General features: G+C 48.3%; 1 protein-coding gene across 1 annotated transcript in view; it reads right to left on the bottom strand.

The window, feature by feature from the left end:
• The window catches only part of P2RX4 (purinergic receptor P2X 4), an 83,211-nt gene extending 60,348 nt beyond the window's left edge, over positions 1-22,863 (bottom strand). The window contains exon 1 of the mRNA XM_063964422.1: positions 22,655-22,863. Coding sequence (XP_063820492.1) covers positions 22,655-22,794 — 140 coding nt within the window. The 5' untranslated portion in view covers positions 22,795-22,863. The remainder of the gene's footprint in view (positions 1-22,654) is intronic.
• Between the last annotated feature and the right edge of the window lie 1,935 nt (positions 22,864-24,798).

Below are 24,798 nucleotides of genomic sequence, written 5' to 3'. Positions count from 1 at the left end.
CAGGAGATAGGGCACCTAAAAAGAACTTTGACTATGGGTGTGCACTGGCTCCTCCCTCTATGCCCCTCCTCCAGACCTCAGTTAGAGAACTGTGCCCAGAGGAGATGGACAATACAAGGCAGGATTCAGCAATCCAAGGGCAAGATTCATACCAGCCCACACCAATCATACCATGTAACCTGGAACATACATAACCAGTTAACAGTATGAACACACTACAGTAACGGTCCAAGACCGATGTCAACTGTAACATAACCCTTATGTAAGCAACAACTATATACAAGTCTTGCAGAGTTTCCGCACTGGGACGGGCGCCCAGCATCCTCTACGGACTAGGAGAAATAGATTTACCGGTAGGTTTAAAATCTTATTTTCTCTTATGTCCTAGAGGATGCTGGGGACTCCGTAAGGACCATGGGGTTTATACCAAAGCATCCAATCGGGCGGGAGAGTGCGTATGACTCTGCAGCACCGACTGAGCAAACGCTAGGTCCTCATCAGCCAGGGTATCAAACTTGTAGAATTTAGCAAAAGTGTTTGACCCCGACCAAGTCGCCGCTCGGCAAAGTTGTAAAGCCGAGACGCCTCGGGTAGCCGCCCAAGAAGAGCCCACCTTCCTAGTGGAATGGGCCTTAACCGAATTTGGTACCGGCAATCCAGCCGTAGAGTGAGCCTGCTGAATAGTATTACAGATCCAGCGAGCAATAGTCTGCTTCGAAGCAGGAGCGCCAATCTTATTGGCCGCATACAGGATAAACAGAGCCTCTGTTTTCCTAATTCTAGCCGTCCTGGCTACATAAATTTTTAAGGCCCTGACTACGTCCAGGGATCTGGAATCCTCCAGGTCACTTGTAGCCACAGGCACCACAATAGGTTGATTCCTATGGAACGAAGAAACCACTTTAGGCAAAAATTGCGGACGTGTCCTCAATTCAGCTCGATCCACATGAAAAATCAATTAGGGGCTCTTGTGTGACAAAGCCGCCAATTCTGACACTCGCCTTGCTGATGCTAAGGCCAACAACATGACCACCTTCCAGGTAAGAAATTTAAACTCAACCTTGTTAAGCAGTTCAAACCAGTGTGATTTTAGGAACTGCAACACCACGTTCAGGTCCCATGGTGCCACTGGAGGCACAAAAGGGGGCTGGATGTGCAGCACTCCCTTTACAAACGTCTGGACTTCTGGAAGAGAAGCCAATTCCTTCGGAAAGAAAATCGAGGGGGCCGAAATCTGTACCTTAACAGAGTCTAATTTCAGGCCCATATCCACTCCTGTCTGTAGGAAGTGGAGAAGACGACCCAGATGAAAATCTTCCGTAGGTGCATTCTTGGTCTCACACCAAGACACATACTTTCGCCAGATACGGTGATAATGTTTTATAGTCACCTCCTTCCTAGCCTTTATTAACGTAGGGATGACCTCTTCCGGAATCCCCTTTTTCGCTAGGATTCGGCGTTCAACCGCCATGCCGTCAAACGTAACCGATGTAAGTCTTGAAATACACAGGGCCCCTGCTGCAACAGGTCTTCCCTCAGAGGAAGAGGCCAGGGATCTCCTGTGAGCATCTCTTGTAGATCCGAGTACCAGGCCCTTCGAGGCCAGTCTGTGACAACGAGTATCGTTAGTACTCTTCTTCGTCTTATGATCCTCAACACTTTTGTGATGAGAGGAAGAGGAGGAAACGCGTAGACCGATTTGAAAACCCACGGTGTTACCAGAGCGTCCACTGCTATTGCCTGAGGGTCCCGAGACCTGGCGCAGTACCTCTGAAGTTTTTTGTTGAGGCGTGACGCCATCATGTCTATTTGAGGAGTTCCCCAAAGACGTGTTACGTCTGCAAAGACTTTTTGATGAAGTCCCCACTCTCCTGGATGGAGATCGTGTCTGCTGAGGAAGTCTGCTTCCCAGTTGTCCACTCCCGGAATAAAGACAGCTGACAGAGCGCTTACATGATTTTCCGCCCAGCAAAGGATCCTTGTGGCTTCCGCCATCGCGACTCTGCTTTTTGTCCCGCCTTGGCGGTTCACAAGAGCCACTGCTGTGACATTGTCTGATTGAATCAGAACCGGTAGGATTCGATGAAAACTCTCCGCTTGTCGAAGGCCGTTGTAAATGGCCCTGAGTTCCAACACATTGATGTGTAGACAGGACTCCTGGTCTGACCAAAGACCCTGAAAATGTTTTCCCTGTGTGACCGCTCCCCATCCTCGGGGGCTCGCATCCGTGGTAACCAGGATCCAATCCTGAATTCCGAACCTGCGACCCTCCAGGAGGTGAGCACTTTGCAACCACCACAGGAGGGACACTCTGGTCCCTGGGGACAGAGTTATTTTCCGATGTAAGTGCAGATGGGACCTGGACCACTTGTCCAGAAGGTCCCATTGAAAAGTCCTTGCATGGAACCTGCCGAAGGGAATGGCCTTGTAGGCCGCCACCATTTTCCCCAGAACTCGAGTGCATTGGTGAACTGACACCCTTTTCGGTTTTAGCAGGTCTCTGACCATGTTCTGTATGTCTTGGGTTTTCTCTATTGGGAGGAAGACCTTCATTTGTTCCGTATCAAGTATCATACCTAGGAACGGTAGTCGAGTTGTCGGAATCAACTGTGACTTCGGTAGATTTAGAATCCAACCGTGTTGCTGGAGCACTCTCAACGAGAGCGCCACACTGTTCAGCAATTTCTCCCTTGATCTCGCTTTTATTAGGAGATCGTCCAAGTATGGGATAATTGTGACTCCATGCTTGTGCAGGACCACCATCATTTCCGCCATTATCTTGGTGAAAATCATCGGGGCCGTGGAGAGTCCAAACGGCAACGTCTGAAATTGTTAATGACAATCCTGTACAGCGAATCTCAGGTATTCCTGATGGGGGGCATATATAGGGACATGAAGGTACGCATCCTTTATGTCCAGAGACACCATAAACTCCCCCTCCTCCATGTTGGCTATTATCGCTCTGAGAGATTCCATTTTGAATTTGAATCTTCTTATGTACAGGTTTAGGGATTTCAGATTCAAAATAGGTCTGACCGAACCGTCCGGTTTCGGGACCACAAATAGGGTTGAATAGTAACCTCTTCCCTGCTGGTGCAGGGGAACTTTGATTATCACTTTCTGTATACACAGCGTTTGAATTGCAGCTAACACTACATCCCTTTTCGATGTGGAAGCTGGTAGGGCAGATTTGAAAAATCGGCGCGGGGGCACCTCCTCGAATTCCAATTTGTAACCCTGGGAAACTATTTCCAACACCCAGGGATTCAGGTCCGAACTGACCCAGGCCTGACTGAAAAATCGAAGACATGCCCCCACCGGTGCAGACTCCCTCAGGGGAGCCCCAGCGTCATGCTGTGGGTTTTGGAGCAGCCGGGGAGGACTTTGGTTCCTGGGCACCTGCCAAAGCAGGTGCTCTCTTGCCTCTGCCCTTACCTCTGGCGAGGAAAGAGGATCCCCGACCTCTTTTGGACTTGTGCGACCGAAAGGACTGCATCTGATAGGGTGTTGCTTTCTTTTGCTGTTGGGGTATATAAGGTAAAAAAAAATAAGAATTTACTCACCGGTAATTCTATTTCTCGTAGTCCGTAGTGGATGCTGGGTACTCCGTAAGGACCATGGGAATAGAGGGGCTCCGCAGGTGACTGGGCACTCTTAAAAGAAAGATTAGGTACTATATCTGGTGTGCACTGGCTCCTCCCTCTATGCCCCTCCTCCAGACCTCAGTTAAGGAAACTGTGCCCGGAAGAGCTGACATAACTAGGAAAGGATTTGGAATCCAGGGTAAGACTCATACCAGTCACACCAATCACACTGTACAACTTGTGATAACTATACCCAGTCAACAGTATGAATAACAACTGAGCCTCAGTCAACAGATGGCTCAAAACAATAACCCTTTAGTTAAGCAATAACTATATACATGTATTGCAGAGAGTCCGCACTTTGGGACGGGCTCCCAGCATCCACTACGGACTACGAGAAATAGAATTACCGGTGAGTAAATTCTTATTTTCTCTGACGTCCTAGTGGATGCTGGGTACTCCGTAAGGACCATGGGGATTATACCAAAGCTCCCAAACGGGCGGGAGAGTGCGGACGACTCTGCAGCACCGAATGAGCAAAGGCAAGGTCCTCCTCAGCCAGGGTATCAAACTTGTAGAATTTAGCAAATGTGTTTGAACCCGACCAAGTAGCAGCTCGGCAAAGTTGTAAAGCCGAGACCCCTCGGGCAGCCGCCCAAGAAGAGCCCACCTTCCTCGTGAAATGGGCTTTTACAGATTTAGGATGCGGCAATCCCGCCGCAGAATGAGCTTGCTGAATCGTGTTATAGATCCAGCGCGCAATAGTTTGCTTTGAAGCAGGAGCACCCAGCTTGTTGGGCGCATGCAGGATAAACAGCGAGTCCGTTTTCTTGACTCCAGCCATCCTGGCTATATAGATTTTCAAAGCCCTGACTACATCTAGTAACTTGGAGTCCTCCAAGTCCCGAGTAGCCGCAGGCAACACAATAGGTTGGTTCAAATGAAACGCTGATACCACCTTAGGGAGAAATTGGGGACGAGTCCTCAATTCTGCCCTGTCCATATGGAAGATCAGATAAGGGCTTTTACACGACAAAGCCGCCAATTCTGACACACGCCTAGCCGAAGCTAAGGCCAATAGCATGACCACTTTCCACGTGAGATATTTTAGTTCCACGGTCTTAAGTGGCTCAAACCAGTGGGATTTCAGGGAATCCAACACAACGTTAAGATCCCAAGGTGCCACCGGAGGCACAAAAGGGGGCTGAATATGCACCACTCCCTTAACAAACGTCTGAACTTCAGGCAGTGAAGCCAGTTCTTTTTGAAAGAAAATAGATAGGGACGAAATCTGGACCTTTATGGATCCTAATTTTAGGCCCATAGTCACTCCAGACTGTAGGAAGTGCAGGAATCGACCCAGCTGGAATTCCTCCGTAGGGGCCTTTCTGGCCTCACACCAAGCAACATATTTTCGCCATATACAGTGATAATGTTGTGCTGTCACATCTTTCCCAGCCTTTATCAGCGTAGGAATCACTTCATCTGGAATGCCCTTTTCCGTTAGGATCCAGCGTTCAACCGCCATGCCGTCAAAAAGCAGCCGCGGTAAGTCTTGTAACAGACAGGGCCCCTGCTGTAACAGGTCCTGTCTGAGAGGCAGAGGCCATGGTTCCTCTGAGATCATTTCTTGTAGTTCTGGGTACCAAGTTCTTCTTGGCCAATCCGGAACGATGAGTATAGTTCTTACTCCTCTCTTTCTTACTATCCTCAGTACCTTGGGTATGAGAGGAAGAGGAGGGAACACATAAACCGACTGGTACACCCACGGTGTCACTAGTGCGTCCACAGCTATCGCCTGAGGGTCTCTTGACCTGGCGCAATATTTTTTTGCGGGACGCCATAATGTCCACCTGTGGCCGTTCCCAACGGTTTACAATCTGCGTGAAGACTTCTGAATGAAGTCCCCACTCTCCCGGGTGGAGGTCGTGCCTGCTGAGGAAGTCTGCTTCCCAGTTGTCCACTCCCGGAATTAACACTGCTGACAGTGCTAGCACGTGATTTTCCGCCCATCGGAGAATCCTTGTGGCTTCTGCCATCGCCATCCTGCTTCTTGGTTTACATGGGCGACCGCCGTGATGTTGTCTGATTGAATCAGCACTGGTTGGTTTTGAAGCAGGGGCTCTGCTTGACTCAGGGCGTTGTAAATGGCCCTTAGTTCCAGGATAGTTATGTGTAGTGAAGTCTCCTGACTTGACCACTGTCCTTGGAAGTTCCTTCCCTGAGTGACTGCCCCCCATCCTCGGAGGCTTGCGTCCGTGGTCACCAGGACCCAGTCCTGTATGCCGAATCTGCGGCCCTCGAGAAGATGAGCACTCTGCAGCAGAGACACCCTGGCCCTTGGGGACAGGGTGATCAACCGATGCATCTGAAGATGCGATCCGGACCATTTGTCTAACAGATCCCACTGAAAGATCCTTGCATGGACCCTGCCGAAGGGAATTGCTTCGAATGAAGCCACCATCTTTCCCAGGACTCGCGTGCAGTGATGCACCGACACCTGTTTTGGTTTCAGGAGGTCCCTGACCAGAGATGACAATTCCTGGGCCTTCTCCACCGTGAGAAACACCTTCTTCTGTTCTGTGTCCAGAATCATGCCCAGGAAGAGTAGACGCGTCGCAGGACTCAGCTGCGACTTTGGGATATTCAGAATCCAGCTGTGCTGTTGCAACACTTCCCGAGAAAGTGCTACGCTGACTAACAACTGCTCTCTGGACCTCGCCTTTATAAGGAGATCGTCCAAGTACGGGATAATTATAACTCCCTTCTTCCGAAGGAGTATCATCATTTCGGCCATTACCTTGGTAAATACCCTCGGTACCGTGGACAGACCAAACGGCAACGTCTGGAATTGGTAATGACAGCCCTGTACCACAAACCTGAGGTACTCCTGGTGAGGTGGGTAAATGGGGACATGCAGATAAGCGTCCTTGATGTCCAGCGACACCATAAAATCCCCCTCTTCCAGGCTTGCAATAACCGCCCTGAGCGATTCCATTTTGAACTTGAACTTCCTTACATAAGTGTTCAAGGATTTTAAATTTAGAATGGGTCTCACCGAACCGTCTGGTTTCGGTACCACAAACATTGTGGAATAGTAACCCCGTCCCTGTTGAAGGAGGGGAACCTTGATTATCACCTGCTGAAGGTACAGCTTGTGAATAGCCGCCAGCACTACCTCCCTTTCCCTGGAAGCCGCTGGCAATGCTGATTTGAGGTAACGGCGAGGGGGAGTCGCCTCGAACTCCAGCTTGTATCCCTGAGATACCACTTGTAGAACCCAGAGATCCACCTGTGAGCGAACCCACTGGTCGCTGAAGTTCCGGAGACGCGCCCCCACCGCACCTGGCTGCACCTGTGGAGCCCCAGCGTCATGCGGTGGACTTAGTGGAAGCAGGGGAGGATTTTTGTTCCTGGGAACTGGCTGTCTGGTGCAGCTTTTTTCCTCCACCCCTGCCTCTTGGCAGAAAGGATGCGCCTCTGACTCGCTTGCCTTTCTGAGGCCGAAAGGACTGTACTTGATAATACGGTGCTTTCTTAGGCTGTGAGGGAACCTCAGGTAAAAAAGTCGACTTCCCAGCTGTTGCTGTGGATACGAGGTCCGAGAGACCGTCCCCAAACAATTCCTCACCCTTCTAAGGCAAAACCTCCATGTGCCTTTTAGAATCAGCATCACCTGTCCACTGCCGAGTCCACAATACTCTCCTGGCAGAAATGGACATTGCATTAATTCTAGATGCCAGCCGGCAAATGTCCCTCTGTGCATCCCTCATATACAAGACAACGTCCTTTATATGCTCTATGGTTAGCAAAATAGCATCCCTGTCGAGGGTATCAATGTTGTCTGACAGGGTATCAGACCATGCTGCTGCAGCACTACACATCCATGCTGAAGCAATAGCAGGTCTCAGTATAGTACCTGAGTGTGTATATACAGACTTCAGGATAGCCTCCTGCTTTCTATTTGCAGGCTCCTTTAGGGCGGCCGTATCCTGAGACGGCAGTGCCACCCTTTTTGATAATCGTGTGAGCGCCTTGTCCACCCTAGGGGATGTCTCCCAGCGTAACCTATCCGTTGGCGGGAAAGGGTACGCCATCAGTAACCTCTTAGAAACCACTAGTTTCTTATCAGCGGAACACCACGCTTCCTCACACAATTCATTTAATTCATCAGATGGGGGAAAAGTCACTGGCTGCTTTTTCTCCCCAAACATAATACCCTTTTTAGTGGTAACTGGGTTAATGTCAGAAATGTGCAACACATTTTTCATTGCCGTAATCATGCATCGGATGGCCCTTGTGGACTGTACATTTGTCTCATCCTCGTCTACACTGGAGTCAGACTCCGTGTCGATCTCTGTGTCTGCCATCTGAGCTAGCGGGCGTTTTTGAGCCCCTGATGGCTTCTGAGACGCCTGGGCAGACGCGGGCTGAGATGCCGGCTGTCCCAAGGCTGTTACGTCATCGAACCTTTTATGTAAAGAGTTGACACTGTCGGTTAATACCTTCCACATATCCATCCACTCCGGTGTCGGCCCCGTAGGGGGCGACATCACACTTATCGGCTCCTGCTCCGCCTCCACGTAGCTCTCCTCATCAAACATGTCGACACAGCCGTTCCGACACACCGCACACACACACAGGGAATGCTCTGACTGAGGACAGGACCCCACAAAGTCCTTTGGGGAGACAGAGAGTATGCCAGCACACACCACAGCGCTATATAACACAGGGATCACCACTATACTAAGTGATTTTTCCCAATAGCTGCTAATACACAAATTGCGCCTAAATTTATGTGCCCCCCCCTCTCTTTTTTACCCTTGTCGTACTGGATACTGCAGGGGAGAGCCTGGGGAGCGTCCTTCCAGCGGAGCTGTGAAGAGAAAATGGCGCTGGCTGTGCTGAGGAAGATAGCCCCGCCCCCTCAGCGGCAGGCTTCTCCCGCTTTTTATAATGTTAATGGCGGGGGTTTTTGCACATATACAGTGTTATACACTGTATTATGTGCTATTTATGCCAAAAGGTAAACTAATTGCTGCCCAGGGCGCCCCCCCAGCGCCCTGCACTCAACAGTGACCGGAGTGTGTGGTGTGCTATGGGAGCAATGGCGCACAGCTGCAGTGCTGTGCGCTACCTTAATGAAGACAGGAGTCTTCAGCCGCCGATTTTCATCTTTATCTTCCTTCTTCTGGCTCTGCAAGGGGGACGGCGGCGCGGCTCCGGGAACGGACAATCGAGGTCGGGCCCTGTGTTCGATCCCTCTGGAGCTAATGGTGTTCAGTAGCCTTAGAAGCACAAGCTAGCTGCAAGCAGGTAGGTTTGCTTCTCTCCCCTCAGTCCCTCGTAGCAGTGAGTCTGTTTCCAGCAGATCTCACTGAAAATAAAAAACCTAACAAATACTTTCTTTTCTAGTGAACTCAGGAGAGCCCACTAAGTGCATCCAGCTCTGGCCGGGCACAGATTCTAACTGAGGTCTGGAGGAGGGGCATAGAGGGAGGAGCCAGTGCACACCAGATATAGTACCTAATCTTTCTTTTAAGAGTGCCAAGTCTCCTGCGGAGCCCGTCTATTCCCATGGTCCTTACGGAGTACCCAGCATCCACTAGGACGTCAGAGAAATTTGATTTACCTGCTGTGGAAACCAGGTCCGTCAGCCCATCCCCAAACAATACATCACCCTTGTAGGGTAGTACTTCCATATGTTTCTTGGAATCCGCATCACCCGTCCATTGTCTCGCTGAGACAGACATGGCATTGGCCCTAGAAGCTAGCAATCCAATTTCCCTTTGAGCATCCCTCATAAATAAGACTGCGTCTTTAATATGGGCTAGAGTTAGGAATATAGTATCCTTATCCATATTATCAAATTGATCTGTCAGCTCATCTGTCCAAGCTGCAATTGCGCTACACACCCATGCCGACGCAGTTGTCGGTCTTAGCCCAGCACCCGTATGAGAATAAATACACTTTAAGGTAGTTTCTTGCCTGCGATCTGCAGGGTCCTTAAGGGCTGCTGTGTCAGGAGACGGTAGGGCCACTTTCTTGGACAAGCGCGTCAGGGCTTTGTCCACAGTGGGGGGTGATTCCCAAATCTCCCTGTCCTGCTTAGGGAAAGGGTATGCCATATAAATTCTTTTGGGGATCTGCGGTTTCTTATCCGGAGTCTCCCAAGCTTTTCCAAAGAATTCATTTAATTCATTAGATGTGAGAAAGTTAATAATCTGTTTCTTTTCCTTAAACATGTGTACCCTTGTGTCGCGGACAGAGGGTTCATCCACAATATGCAACACATCCCTTATTGCCACAATCATACACTGAATGGTTTTAGTTACCCTAGGGTGCAATTTTACTTCGTCATAGTCGACACTGGAATCAGAATCCGTGTCGGTAGTAGTGTCTTGTGTTAAGGGACGCTTTTGAGACCCCGACGGGCCCTGTGAGTCAGTCCAATCTGAGGATTGACCCCCTGATGTCCCCCCTAAATCAGCCTTATCAAGCTTTTTATGTAAAGATGCCACACTTGCATTCAACATATGCCACATGTCCATCCAATCTGGAGTCGGCACAACCAACGGGGACACACCACTCATTTGCTCCACTTCCTCCTTGGAAAAGCCTTACGCCTCAGACATGTCGACACCACGTACCGACACCCCACACACACAGGGATTAACCTATAAGGGGACAAAACCCCAACCAGGCCCTTAGGAGAGACAGAGAGAGTATGCCAGCACACACCCAGCGCTTAATGGAGCCACGGGTCAATACAACAGTCCACTGTAGCCGGCACACCAGTGTGCCGCCTACAGTGGATTGATATATATATATATATATATATATATATATATATATATATATATATATATATATATCCAGATTCCCACTCACTGCGCTCAAAATGCCCCCCTCCTCTTTTTTCCATCCTGAATGTTCAGCAGGGGAGAGACCAGGGAGCCAGCGTTTTCCTCATGCAGCTTCTGTGGAGAAAATGGCGCTGGTTAGTGCTGGGGATCAAGCTCCGCCCACCCGACGGCGGGCTTCGGTCCCGGTGATTTTTTTAATAGAAAATGGCGGGGGATCGTAGAATTACTGCCCAGCAGCCTAATCTACCTGGTCAGTGCCCAAATGTGAGGTTTATTGCTGCCCAGGGCGCGCCCCCCCCCCCCCTGCGCCCTGCACCCTTCAGTGCTGCTCTGTGTGTGTGTGAATGGGAGCAATGGCGCGCACTTACCTCATGAAGATCTGATGTTTTCTGCCACCTATGATGTCTTCTGCCTTCTCATACTCACCCGGCTTCTATCTTCGGCATCTGTGAGGAGGACGGCAGCGCGGCTCCGGGACGAACCCCAGGTGAGACCTGTGTTCCGACTCCCTCTGGAGCTAATGGTGTCCAGTAGCCTTAGAAACAGAGCTCAACTTGACAAGCCAGCTCTGCTTCTCTCTCCTCGGTCCCACGATGCAGGGAGCCTGTTGCCAACAGGACTCCCTGAAAATAAAAAACCTAACAAAATTATTTTTCCACAGAAAACTCTGGAGAGCTCTCTGCAGTGCACCCATTCTCCTCTGAGCACAAGATCTAACTGAGGTCTGGAGGAGGGGCATAGAGGGAGGAGCCAGTGCACACCCATAGTCAAAGTTCTTTTTAGGTGCCCTATCTCCTGCGGAGCCCGTCTATACCCCATGGTCCTTACGGAGTCCCCAGCATCCTCTAGGACGTAAGAGAAATCGGATTTTAATACCTACCGGTAAATCCTTTTCTCTTAGTCCGTAGAGGATGCTGGGGTCACATCAAGAACCATGTGGTATAGACAGGATCCGCAGGAGACATGGGCACTTTAAGACTTTCAAAGGGTGTGAACTGGCTCCTCCCTCTATGCCCCTCCTCCAGACTCCAGTTATAGGAACTGTGCCCAGGGAGACGGACATTTCGAGGAAAGGATTTATTGTTAAACCACGGTGAGCATCTTACCAGCTCACACCTCAAGCATGCCGCAGAACGTGGCATTCAACAGAATACAAGCCAACGGCATGAACAATTTGCAGCACCAGGCTGACAAGAAACGTATCACAACATGTGTGTAACCACAAATAATCACTGCAGATATAGTACGCACTGGGACGGGCACCCAGCATCCTCTACGGACTAAGAGAAAAGGATTTACCAGTAGGTATTAAAATCCTATTTTCTCATACGTCCTAGAGGATGCTGGGGTCACATCAAGAACCATGGGGTTATACCAAAGCTTTAGAATGGGCGGGAGAGTGCGGACGACTCTGCAGCACCGAATGACCAAACGTGAGGTCAACCTCGGCCAAGGTATTAAAACTGTAAAACTTAGCCAAATTGTTTGCTAATAGCTGCTCGGCAAAGTTGCAATGCCGAGACTCCCCGGTGAACCGCCCCGGACGAGCCCACCTTTCTAGTAGAATGGGCCTTCACCTTTTTCGGTAACGGCAATCCTGCCGTAAAATGAGCATGCTGAATCGTACCACAGATCCAGCGCGCAATGGTCTGCTTGGAAGCAGGACACCCAATCTTGTTGGGAGCAAACAGGACAAACAGAGCCTTTGTTCCTAAACGGAGCCCTCCTGGCGACATAAATTTTCAAAACTCTGACCACATGCAGAGACTTCGACTCAGCGAAGGTAGCCACAGGCACCACAATAGGTTGATACATGTAGAAAGAAGAAACTACCTTCGGTAGAAATTGTTGTCGAGTTTCCAACTCTGCTCTAACTTCATGGAAGATCGAATAAGGTCTCTTGTGAGACCAGGCCGCTAACTCAGACACTCGCCTTGCATATGCCAAGGCCAACCTGACGACCACTTTCCAAGTGAGGAATTTCACCCCTCCTTACTTAAAGGTTCAAACCAATGTGATTGAAGGAACTACAACATCCCATTAAGATCCCATGGTGCCACTGGGCACAAATGGAGGTTGGATGTGCAACACGCCCTTCACTACAGTCTGTACTTCTGGAAGGGAGTCCAATTTATTCTGAAAGAAACCCGATAAGGGCGATTTTAATTGAGCCCAAGTTTAGGCCCGCATCCACCTTGCTTGTAGAAAATGGAGAAAACGTCCTAGCTGAAAACTCTGAAGTAGGAGTCTTCTTGGATTCACACCAAGAAACTTATTTTCTCCAAATATGGTAGTAATGTTTATATACGTTACCCCTTTTCTAGCCCGAATAAGTGTGGGGAACTAATTCCGTGGGAATACCCTTACGGACTAGGTTTTGGCGGTCAACCGCCATGTCGGCAAATGTAGCCGCAGTAAGTCCTAATACACGCATGGCCCCTGCCGCAACAGGTCCTCGTGCAAAGAAAAAACCAAGGGATCTCCTATGAGTAATTCCTGGAGATCTGGATACCAAGCTCTCCTTGGCCAGTCTGGCACCATGAGGCTCGCTCGAATTTCCTTTTTATGATCCCAGAACTTTTGGAACGAGAGAAAACGTAGGGAATACATATACCGACTGAAAACACCCACGGTGTCACCAGTGCATTCACTGTTCCTGTTTGACGGTCCCTTGACCCTGAACTCTGAAGCTTCTTGTTGAGACAAGATGCCATCATTCCTACTTGAGGAAATCCCAACGACATGTCACCTCTTCAAGACTACTTGGAGGAGGTCTCCCCTCTCCTGGATGGAGATCGTGTCTGCTGAGGAAGTCTGCTTCCCAGGTGTCCACTCTTGGAACAAACATCGCCGACAGAGCGCTTGTATCCTTGTGGTTTCTGCCATTGCTGTTCTGCTTTTCGTTTGTAGAAACCCGTTGTAAACGGCCCTTAACTCTAGACCGTTTATGTGGTGACAAGTTTCCTAACTTGACCATCTTCCTTGGAAGTTTTCCCCCTGTGTGACTGCCCCTCCGCCTCGGAGGCCTGCATCCGTGGTCGCTAGGATCCAGTCCTGGATCTCGAACCTGCGCCCCTCTAGGAGGTGAGAACTGCGCAGCCACCACAGTAGTGAGATTCTGGTCTTGGAAGACCAGATTATCCTCCGGTGTATGTGTAGGTGGGAACTGGACCACTTGTTCAACAGGTCCCACTGGAACACCCTGGCATGGAACCTGCTAAACTGAGTGGCCTCGTAGGCCGCAACCATCTTTTCCAGCAACCGAATGTATTGATGAATTGACACTCTTGCTGGTCTCGGAATTTGTTTGACCAGACTCTGGATCTCCAGAGCCTTTTCCACTGGAAGAAAAAAAACTCTGTAGTTCTGTGTCTAGTATTATTCCCAAAACCGACAACCGCGTCGTTGGGACCAACAGTGATTCCGGCAAGTTCAGGAGCCAACCATGTTGTTGAAGAACTGTCAAGGAGAGTGCAATGTTTTGCACCAACTGGTTCCTTGACCTCGCCGTTATCAGGAGACCATCCCAGTACGGGATAATTGTGACTCCTTACTAGCGACGGAGAACCATCATTACTGCCATCACCCTGGAGAAAATCCTTGGAGCCGTGGACAGACCAAACGGCAATGTCTGAAATTGGTAATGACAACCCTGAATTGCAAACCTCAAGTAAGCCTAATGCGGAGGAAAATGTACTTAGGCCTCCTTTAGGTCTACTGAGACCTTGAAAAAAAAACTCCTTTCTCCAGATTGGAAATCACTGCCCTGAGAGATTTCATCTTGGATTTGCATTTCTTTAAGTAGAAATTGAGGAATTTCAAATTTAGGATTGGTCTGGCCAAGCAGTCTGGCTTCGGGACCACGAAGAGGTTTGAATAAAGCCTTCTCCCTGTTGTGACAGGGGAAACCAGGCCAATGACCTGATCCTGATACAACCTTTGTATTGCATCGCATACTACCTTCCCTGTCTGGAGGAGAATCGGTAATTTGAAAAATTGTTGAGGGGAAACGTCTGGAAACTCCAGTATGTACCCTTGGGACACTATTCGTAAAAAAAACCCGGGTCCAGGTCCGTTCCAGGACTGACTGGAGAGTTTTAGACGTGGCCCCATCAGTGTGGGCTCCCGCAAGAGTCCCAGCGTCATGCGGTGGATGTGGCAGAAAACAGAGGATGATTTCTGCTCCTGTGATCTTGAAGAGCTTGCGGACCTCTTCCCTTTTCTCCTTCCTCTACCTGCAAAGAAAGGGGAATCTGTATCTATTAGGCCGAAATGACTGCATCCGACAATGATGTGTCATCATCCGTTGTGAGGGAACATAGGGCAAGAAGGTAGACTTACCAGCGGCAGCTGTCGAGATCAAACTAACTAGGCCGTCACCAAACCAGGCTTCACCTTCAAAGGGAAGAGACTCCATTTCTTCTCGGAATCAACATTGCATTGGTGAATCCACAACGCCCTCCTAGCCGAGACCGCCATGGAATTGGCCCGTGAACCCAAGAGTCCTATATCCCTTGCAGTCGCACAAAAGTATGCTGCAGTGTCCTTGATATGACCCAACGTAGGGAGTATCCCATCTCTCCCCAGGGTATCTACATCGGATGACAAGGTACCCGACCATTTTTTTATATACTAAACAAAGAAAAATTTAGGCTACGGGTACCATCACGCGCCTAAATGCAATGCATATCAAAGTGCTTACATGCAGAATGTATAAAAACCAAAAAACAAATATACAACCCTTAAGGTCGACGTGAAAGTCCAGTTCCTGCTCCTCACACTTCCCTCTGTTTTACATGCTATCACATTAAGAGGAGGAAGAGGGAAACCACATGTGCAGTACCGCACATGTAGTTTCCCTCTCCCCTCTGTTTTACATGCTATCACATTAAGAGGAGGAAGTGTGAGGAGCAGGAACTGGACTTTCACGTCGACCTTAAGGGTTGAGGGTATTTGTTTTTTGGTTTTTATACATTCTGCATGTAAGCACTTTGATATGCATTGCATTTAGGCGCCTGATGGTACCCGTAGCCTAAATTTTTCTTTGTTTAGCAATTTGTGGTGTTCTGGAGAAACACCGGTCTTGGCCACGGGAACTATAGTGCAGCCTTTTTCCGGACTGCGCAACACGCGGGACGATTAGACAGATTTCTTGTTCTTTCATTTTTGAATACTACTACTCCCCCATGCGCATGTAATGGCAGGTCTAACTAACGTACTCATGGACACAACTAGAATATAACGTAGCTTCCTGCATACGATCCGTTGGATTTGTGACAGGGCCCCGTGCAGAACAGGGGGTGACTCCCACTTTTTCTGTCCGCAGCGGGAAAAGAATAAACAATCAGAATTCTCTTGTGGATTTGAAACCATCTTGTCAGGGCTGACCCAGACTTTCTCACACAGGGGTATATGCAATTGCGGTCGAATTGCCGAAAATGTCGAAAAGCGGGGCATTTTCGACACACACAAAAATCGACAATGCAATACAGTACTTTGACAAAAAAAAAACAGACTTTTCAGATTCGACTTTTTGAAATTCGACAGTTGACAAATTCTACATGTCTGCAATGGTAAAAATGCGGCTTTTCGACAAAAGTATATTCAATTGAAGAATGTCGATTCGACAACAGTGCTTTTCCACAGTAAATTCGTCAATTTCATTCCGCCTCACTTCGCTGGCGGAATCTAATAAAAAATTTTAAAAACATGTTTTTTTGGTGTTTTTTTATTGCTAATAGCATATCTATTTATATTAGAAGGGATTAGGTACTTGGTTTGTCTATTAGGATTTACAACTATTATTTATATATTTTTTAAAATAATATTTTTTTTTTAACTGACTAATATTGAGAGAGCATGGTTTTCAGTGGGAAGGGGTGGGAATGGGTTAAAATTCAGAAAAAAAATGCGTGGGGTCCCCCCTCCTAAGCATTACCAGCCTCGGGCTCTTTGAGCCGGTCCTGGTTGTAAAAATACGGGGGGAAAATTGACTGGGGATCCCCCGTATTTTTAGAACCAGCACTCTGCTTCTGGTCCTGGTGCAAAAAATACAGGGGACAAAAAGCGTAGGGGTCCCCCGTACTTTTTACACCAGCACCGGGCTCCACTAGCTGGAGAGATAATGCCACAGGCGGGGGACACTTTTATACCGGTCCCTGCAGCCGTAGCATTAAATCTCCAACTAGTCACCCCTGGCCGGGGTACCCTGGAGGAGTGGGGACCCCTTAAATCAAGGGGTCCCCCCCCCTCCAGCCACCCAAGGGCCAGGGGTGAAGCCTGAGGCCGTCCCCTCCATCCAAGGGCTGCGGATGGGGGGCTGATAGCCTTGTGTAAAATGAAATATTGTTTTTTGCAGAAGAACTATAAGTCCCAGCAAGCCTCCCCCGCAAGCTGGTACTTGGAGAACCACAAGTACCAGCATGCGGGGGGGGGGGGAGACGGGCCCGCTGGTACCTGTAGTAGTTCTGAAAAAAAAATACCCAAATAAAAACAGGACACGCACACCGTGAAAGTACAACTTTATTACACACATATACTTACCTATGTTCACACGCCGTCCACTTGTCCAAGTAGAATCCGGGGTACCTGAAAATAAAATAATACTCGCCTAAATCCAGTGTGTCCTGTTCTTTTTTTTTTTGTAATCCACGTACTTGGCAAAAAAACAAACCGCATACCCGATCCACGAACTGAAAGGGGTCCCATGTTTACACATGGGACCCCTTTCCCCGAACGCTGAGACCCCCCGTGACTCCTGTCACAGAGGGTCCCTTCAGACAATCAGGGAGCGCCACGTCGTGGCACTCTCCTGATTGCCTATGCGCGTCTGAGCTGGCAGACAGCGCATCGCAAAGCCGCTCCATTATATTCAATGGTGGGAACTTTGCGGTCAGCGGTGAGGTTACCCGCGGTCATGTTCCTGATGATGATTTTGCACTAAAATCGAAACGTAGAAAGTTTCACTTGGTCTTTGACTATTTAGTTGACAGGGAGTGCCGCCGATTCCATGAGATAGATATAGATATAGATATAGAGATATATATACCCTTTCTGATATGCATCACATTATCATGCACATTTTTTTACCCAGTCAGATATTGGTGGTGCCTACATGGCCACCCACACGCATCTGTGTCCCTAATATAGTTTTCTTTTGGGAAAACCATTCAGCCACCGACGTGTCGACACACATGTACCAAGTACCATCAGGAACCGGCGGTGCAGACAGGGTCACTCCCACAGCCGTTTGTGGGAAGAGCACTCAGCCTCAGACATGCCGACACACGTGTACCAAACACCCACCGACACACCGGGCATATAGGGGACAGACCCACAGTAAAGTCTGTCAGAGAGACACAGAGGAAGTTTGCCAGCCCACAACACAGCACCTAATCACCGGTTCTGAAACACTAAGGAATGCCCCAAACCTGCAGCGCTTTTATATTAAATATATATATTGCACCAATATTTCTGTGCCCCCCCCCCGTTTTGCACCCTGATATTTATTCAGAAGTGTGAGGAAGGACCAGCGTGTCTGCAGCCTGTGCAGAGAAAATGGCGCTGAGCTGTGTGAGCTGAGAGGACTAAGCTCCACCCCCTCAATGGCACGCTTCAGTCCCGCTTTTTTCAACTAAATATTTATACTGGTGGGGGTTAGGACAGTACCTAGGCACCTATGTCCCCTCTTGCCAGTCTTATTTTGAGGTTTATATTCTGCCCAGGGCGCCCCCCCCCCCCCCCCCCCGTGCCCTGCACCCTGTAGTGTGCTGCTGTGTGTGGGAGCATGGCACGCAGCATGCGATCGCTGTGCGGTACCTCATAAGCAGTCACTGAAGTCTTCTTTTCTTTTTCTACTCACCTGTCTTCTGACTTCTGGCTCTGCAAGGGGGGGGGGGGGGGGGGGTGACGGCGGGCTCTGGGAACGAGCATTCAGGCGTACCTAGCGATCAGACCCTCAGGAGCTAATGGTGTCCTGTAGCCAAGAAGCAGAGCCTTTAAACTCACTAGAAGTAGGTCTAACTTCTCTCCCCTCAGTCCCACGAAGCAGGGAGACTGTTGCCAGCAGCCCCCCTGAAAATAAAAAACCTAACATAAGTCTTTTCAGAAAAACTCAGTAGAGCTCTTCAGAGTGCATCCAGTCTGACTGGGCACAGATTCTAAACTGGAGTCTGGAGGAGGGGCATAGAGGGAGGAGCCAGTTCACACCCTTTGAAAGTCTTAAAGTGCCCATGTCTCCTGCGGATCCCGTTTATACCCCATGGTTCTTGATGTGACCCCAGCATCCTCTAGGACGTATGAGAAAGATGAATTAGTCTTAACACTTGTTAAATATTCAATATAAAAAACATTTACTCATAACGCATGGACTATATATAAAAATACATTCAATAAAACCATGAGTTACGGTTGTAATCAACAAGCTGTTTTAGTGTGAGGTGTGTAGTTACAGAAATAATATGTCTTTTATTAGGCACATACATTATAATGTTCCTAGAGCAATGAGACCAGTGAACATATGTGCAACATCTGTTGTAAACTTAATACACAGTATATATCAATTAATGTTCTAAAGGAAACATTAAAGGAGCGCTGTTTACAAATATATGGTACACTTAGGGTGGTCAAATATTAAAAATACATCATATTTGATGCTAAATTTATTATAAACTATAATGCAGGTGGTTTAAATTCATCTGCATGAATTAAGTTCTTCCATGCACCTATATATATATATATATATATATTTGTTTATGAGACCACTTATATCTCTATATTCAGCACCTTTCTCACCGACAGCGGCAATATAATATGTTTGTTTTTATCCTTTTTCTTTTTTATTCTGTATCTTTATTTGTAATCTATGTAATCTATACACCTGATTAAAACTAGTGAATGAAACATGTGCAAACGACCCAATATAGTGTGAAACCCAATTACACCTTCAGGTGTGAACAAAGAGACTCTAAAGCTGATTGGTTGCTGTCCATTTAAATACATGCACACCTGCCAAATAGGTATTTCACACTTCCTGAAGAAACCGCCGGTGTTGTGGGCGGAGAAACGCGTAGAGGGTCACCATTGCTACTAGTCCACTGCTGGAGATTCTTACGGACCATCCGCTACTGATACTGAGGGATTGGGACGCTTTCTCACCACTTCCATTAATTGGACACACTGCTACTATACTCTCCCTGCTGTGCTTGGAAAGCCCGGTTTTGCTGAGGTGATACGCAGCAACTACGTTTCTCTCTGCCGCATAATCCGATATAGCTGCTGTCGGCTGCCGAGAGCCACCTCCGCTAACTGCCATTGACGGGAATCAGCATCTACAACTATGGGTGAGAACGGACTTAAATGCTAAGGGTGAGAAACAGCAAACAAAATCCATTTGCCTATAATTATCAGCAGATTTTTTAAATAAACCTGTCGAGACACTTATACATGCCCTTATCAGTACGGATGGCATCAGCATAATATACCATTGTGGACTGCAATATCAATTATAATTGGCGCACAGGCCGTTTTCAGCTAACTTATCCTTCATTGTGAATGTGATTATTGTTTATGCATTTGTATTTGCACTGTTTCTTGATTTTAACTCTTAAACCAACTATTTTAGGTGGTCCTTTCCACCATACTTATTATTAAACTAATTTATATTTGTAAACAGCGCTCCTTTAATGTTTCCTTTAGAACATTAATTGATATATCTTTGAATCAGGCACCCAGTTGCCCTGTAGGAGCTGCTACCATACTAATCATTTGTTAACCAGGTGTTTTTTAATCTCTAAAAAATCCCTAGCGCCCGATGTAACGGGATATACACTCCCTGCACTTCTTCCTTAATACACAGTATCCTGATACGCATAACTCTCAACTGTCCCGATTTTCGCGGGACAGTCCCGTTTTTTTGAGACTGTCCCGCTGTCCTACCTGCGGGCCACAGTGTCCCACGGTGTGTGGGGGGGGGCAGTTGGGAGGCTCATGCACTCGCTGCCCTGCTTAGCAGAGCAGTGGTGAATAGACACTGTGCGCATGCGCACAGCGTCTATTCACTGGAGTCAGAGGGGGCATGCCAGCGGCTCACAGAGCGCTGGGCATGCCCCCTCAGTGACTAAAACGGGGCGTGGCTCGCGAGCGCGGGTCCTCTCGCGAAGCCACGCTCCTTTTCTTAGGCCACACCCCTTTTCCGGGAGCGCTCGGCTTTGCCGCGCGTGTGTTCCTATTTACAAAAATGAAAAGTTGGGAGGTATGTGATACAGCATGCGTCACCTGTGCCCTTTACAGATTAGCAGTGTGTGTGCCAACAGTAAGAATGATCTCTTATAAGGTGGCAGTCCCCAGTTGGATGTGGAAGCATGACTCTCCGGATTACTCGCCAGTCCCCTCTGTAGTGAACTAGAATGATGTTTCGGCCTGCACACCACCAGCCGCAGGATGTGAACCTGTAGTTGACAGGTAGGATGTGGACGGTTGTTGTGCTGCATGGCCATTGTTTGAACACTGAACTTGGCAGGCTTCACTGTTCTTTGGCCAGTGACTGGCACAGCTCCGTGAGCACAGATTCATGATCTCATTGGGAAGGGTGACACGACACGGAGAGGGGGACCAAAGCAGGTGCACCCCTTAATCTGGCTTGGCTAATGTGAGGTGGGTGCAGGGGAGGTAGGTCATATGGGACCCCACAAATCCCCTTAAATAAAAACTCTAGATCTGTCCATTCATAAAGGTACAATCATAGTCTTCTGCAATTGGTTCGGTATGGATTAATGGAGGACGGGATGCCAGCTGTCAAAATCCCAACAGCAGCATCCCACCTGCCAGAATGCCGGAAGCATGGATACCCATGAGTAGGAATAGCCCTGCTGCGCAGGAAATCCGTCCGGCGGTAGTGACGGCTGTCGGGATTCTGACGTCAGTATGCTGACCGCCAGTATCCTAACAGCCAGTAAATTAAACGTATCCCTCTGCAATAATATTTTTTTTTTTTTTTTTAAGTAAAGTTTATGTTGGAAAAGTCAGATTGCCCATTGTGTAAGTTAGTAGTTCCCAAACTTTTGTGATTAGCAGTGCCCGAGAGCATCAGCATTTTTTCCACAGCACCCCTAGACCAAATGTTTATTGAGAAAATCAGCAACAGGCAGTGGGAGTAATTCCAAGTTGATCGCAGCAGGAATTCTGTTAGCAACTGGGCAAAACCATGTGCACTGCAGGGGAGGCAGATATAACATGTGCAGAGAGAGTTAGATTTGGGTGTGGTGTGTTCAATCTGCAATCTAATTTGCAGTGTAAAAATAAAGCAGCCAGTATTTACCCTGCACAGAAATAAAATAACCCACCCAAATCTAACTCTCTCTGCAAATGTTATATCTGCCCCCCCTGCAGTGCACATGGTTTTGCCCAACTGCTAAAAAATTTCCTGCTGCAATCAACTTGGAATTACCCCCAGTGGCAGACTGGGGAATGTAGGGCCCACCGGAAGAATGCAGTGATAGGTGCCCATGTTTAGGGGTGTGGCCAGTCTGTACAGGGGGTGTGGCCTGACACATTGGTTTGACTAACCATTAGAAAGTGCAATGTCTGGGCCCCTTCATAAATATATACAGTAAATTCAGCTGCTGCATGCATGATAAAATGTAAAATGTACAATTCAAGTGCACAGTCTGGAACCTGTAGAGGAGGAGGTGGGGCCCCAGACAGTGGGGCCCACCGGTGGGTTTCCCCTGTACCCCTGTGGGCCAGTCCAAGCCTGGCAACAGGTCATAAGTAAATTGTGCTTTGCTATTATGTGGTGGACGGACAGGGCTGCACTTCTTTGGCCACATACTGTAGTTTATGATTAGCGGCCACCAGCACTGCTTTTGCCTGTCACATTGATCAAAAGCATTTTATTTAATTCGGGAGCACCAACCTGTAGCCCCCGTCCTGCAGCACCCAGCTTGGGAACCACTGCAATAAGTTATATGTACTTAATCAGGAAGCCAGCTAGACAGGTCAAACCCCTCTCCGTACTGTACTGTATGTCCCACTATCCTGGCAGGCACAGACCCGAGACATATGGCAGGACTTCGAGCATGGGGGTCTATAGCTTTATAACTAATTATTCCCCGACTTTCCCTGGGATATACACACTATAATGACAGCCAGAGATGTACAGCACAGTACACAGACACATCAAAAGTAACAGTAAGTGTACCATACCCAATGACATAGGCGAGGATAAGCAGCTGGACGACTCTGTTCAACAACCCAACCTTCCTGCTCTTAATGAGCGCTATACGAGGAGTGCTGTAGTCAAAGATACAGCTGTACACCTCCAGGCAGCACCCGCCGGCAGACATGACAACTGCTATGGGAAGTGGAATTGCCAGCAGCTGGCAGCGGCGTTCTCCTGCAGGTCATATGACTGGTGTAAGAGCCAGGAGCAGCTCCACAGCGATGGGCGGGGTTGGTCTCAGATCGTTCATCGCCACCTACTGGTCAGTCCTGCAATAATCTTCTTTGACTGATCTGTAGCTACAGGGAGAAAGTTCAGCAGTCAGTGTTGTCTAGTGTTGATCCCTGTGTAAATTGGCAGCTTTGTGGGTACCGATTGATCAATCTACAGGCATAGGGGGTCATTCCGGGTTGATTGTTTGCTGCCGATTTTCGCAGCGCAGCGATAAGGTAAAAAAAAACAGCAAAACTGCACATGCGTATGCACCGCAATGCGCACGCGCGTCGTACAGGTACAAACAGCATCGTTGCTGTGTAATGCTTCTAGCGACTAATCCATTCGCACGGCCGATCGCAAGGAGATTGACAGGAAGAGGGCGTTTATGGGTGTCAACTGACCGTTTTCTGGGAGTGGTAGGGGAAACCCAGGCATGACCAGGCGTTTGCAGGGCCGGTATCTGACGTCAATTCCGGGACCTCCGTCGCTGGAATCATCGCACAGGATATGAACGTTATGGTAAGAACTTACCGTTGATAACGTGATTTCTCTTATGTCCACAGGTATCCACAGGATAACATTGGGATATTGTCGAGCGACAGCGAAAATGGCACCAACACGGTCACGAGCTTTCTGGCCTCCCAGGATGCATTGGGGCCTCCACTATATAGTCCCGCCCACTGACTCAGTCAGATCAGTTCTTTCCACAGCGATTATAGGCAGGAACATTAGGTAGAGACCTGTACAGGCGATAAGAACACACATGCACACCCTTCCATACAAGAAGGAAGAGGTTTTTAGTGTTTGTCTAGATCCTCAAATCAGATGCGTCCGGGTGGGATCCCTGTGGATACCTGTGGACATAAGAGAAATCACGTTATCAACGGTAAGTTCTTACCATAATGTTCATTTCTCTGGCTGGGTCCACAGGATTATCCACAGGATAACATTGGGATTCCCAAAGCCATTTTAGTGGTGGGGACGCTCCTGATTGCACAGGAGGACCTTTCGCCCGAAGTCTGCGTCATGAGAGGCAAAAGTATCCAAGGCATAATGTCTGATGAATGTGTTTATGGAAGACCATGTGGCTGCCTTACATATCTGTTCTGCTGATGCACCCTGTTGTGCTGCCCAAGAAGGACCTACCTTACGTGTAGAGTGTGCAGAGACATTAGCCGGAATAGGGAGATCTGTATGAGAATAAGCTTCAGATATTACCATTCGGAGCCCTCTCGCCAGCGTCTGTTTACTAGCAGGCCAACCTCTCCTATGGAATCCGTTGAGGATGAAGAGGGAATCTGTTTTCCTGATGGCACTAGTACGATCTATGTAGATTTTTAAAGACCGGACCATGTCCAGTGACGCTTCTCCCGCAGATAGTCCCGATACCTGAAAAGCTGGGACTACAATCTCTTCATTCAGGTGAAACTTTGACACCACTTTTGGAAGATAACTAGATCTCGTTCTGAGAACTGCTCTGTCTGGAAAAAAACTTAGGAAAGGAGACTTACATGATAATGCTCCTAAATCTGACACTCTTCTGGCTGACGCCATTGCCAGTAAAAAAAGAACTTTAACCGTTAACTACTTAAGATCTGCTCTCTCAAGTGGTTCAAACAAAGGACCCTGGAGAAATTTAAGAACTAAATTCAAATCCCAGGGAGCTGCAGGAGGAACAAATGGAGGTTGAATATGTACTACTCCTTGGAAAAAAGTACGTACATCCTGTAGGTCAGCAATCTTCTGCTGAAACCATACAGTCAACGCTGAGACTTGCACCCTCAAGGAAGCAACCTTCAACCCCTTATCCAATCCTGCCTGCAGAAAATCCAAAATTCTAGCTACTTTAAAGGCTCTTGGATTGTATTTTTTTCCAGAACACCAATGAATATAGGCTTGCCATATTCTATGA

Source organism: Pseudophryne corroboree, chromosome 1, assembly GCF_028390025.1.
Source record: "Pseudophryne corroboree isolate aPseCor3 chromosome 1, aPseCor3.hap2, whole genome shotgun sequence".
Classification (NCBI taxonomy): Eukaryota; Metazoa; Chordata; class Amphibia; order Anura; family Myobatrachidae; genus Pseudophryne; species Pseudophryne corroboree.
This window is presented reverse-complemented; position numbering and strand designations above follow the sequence as displayed.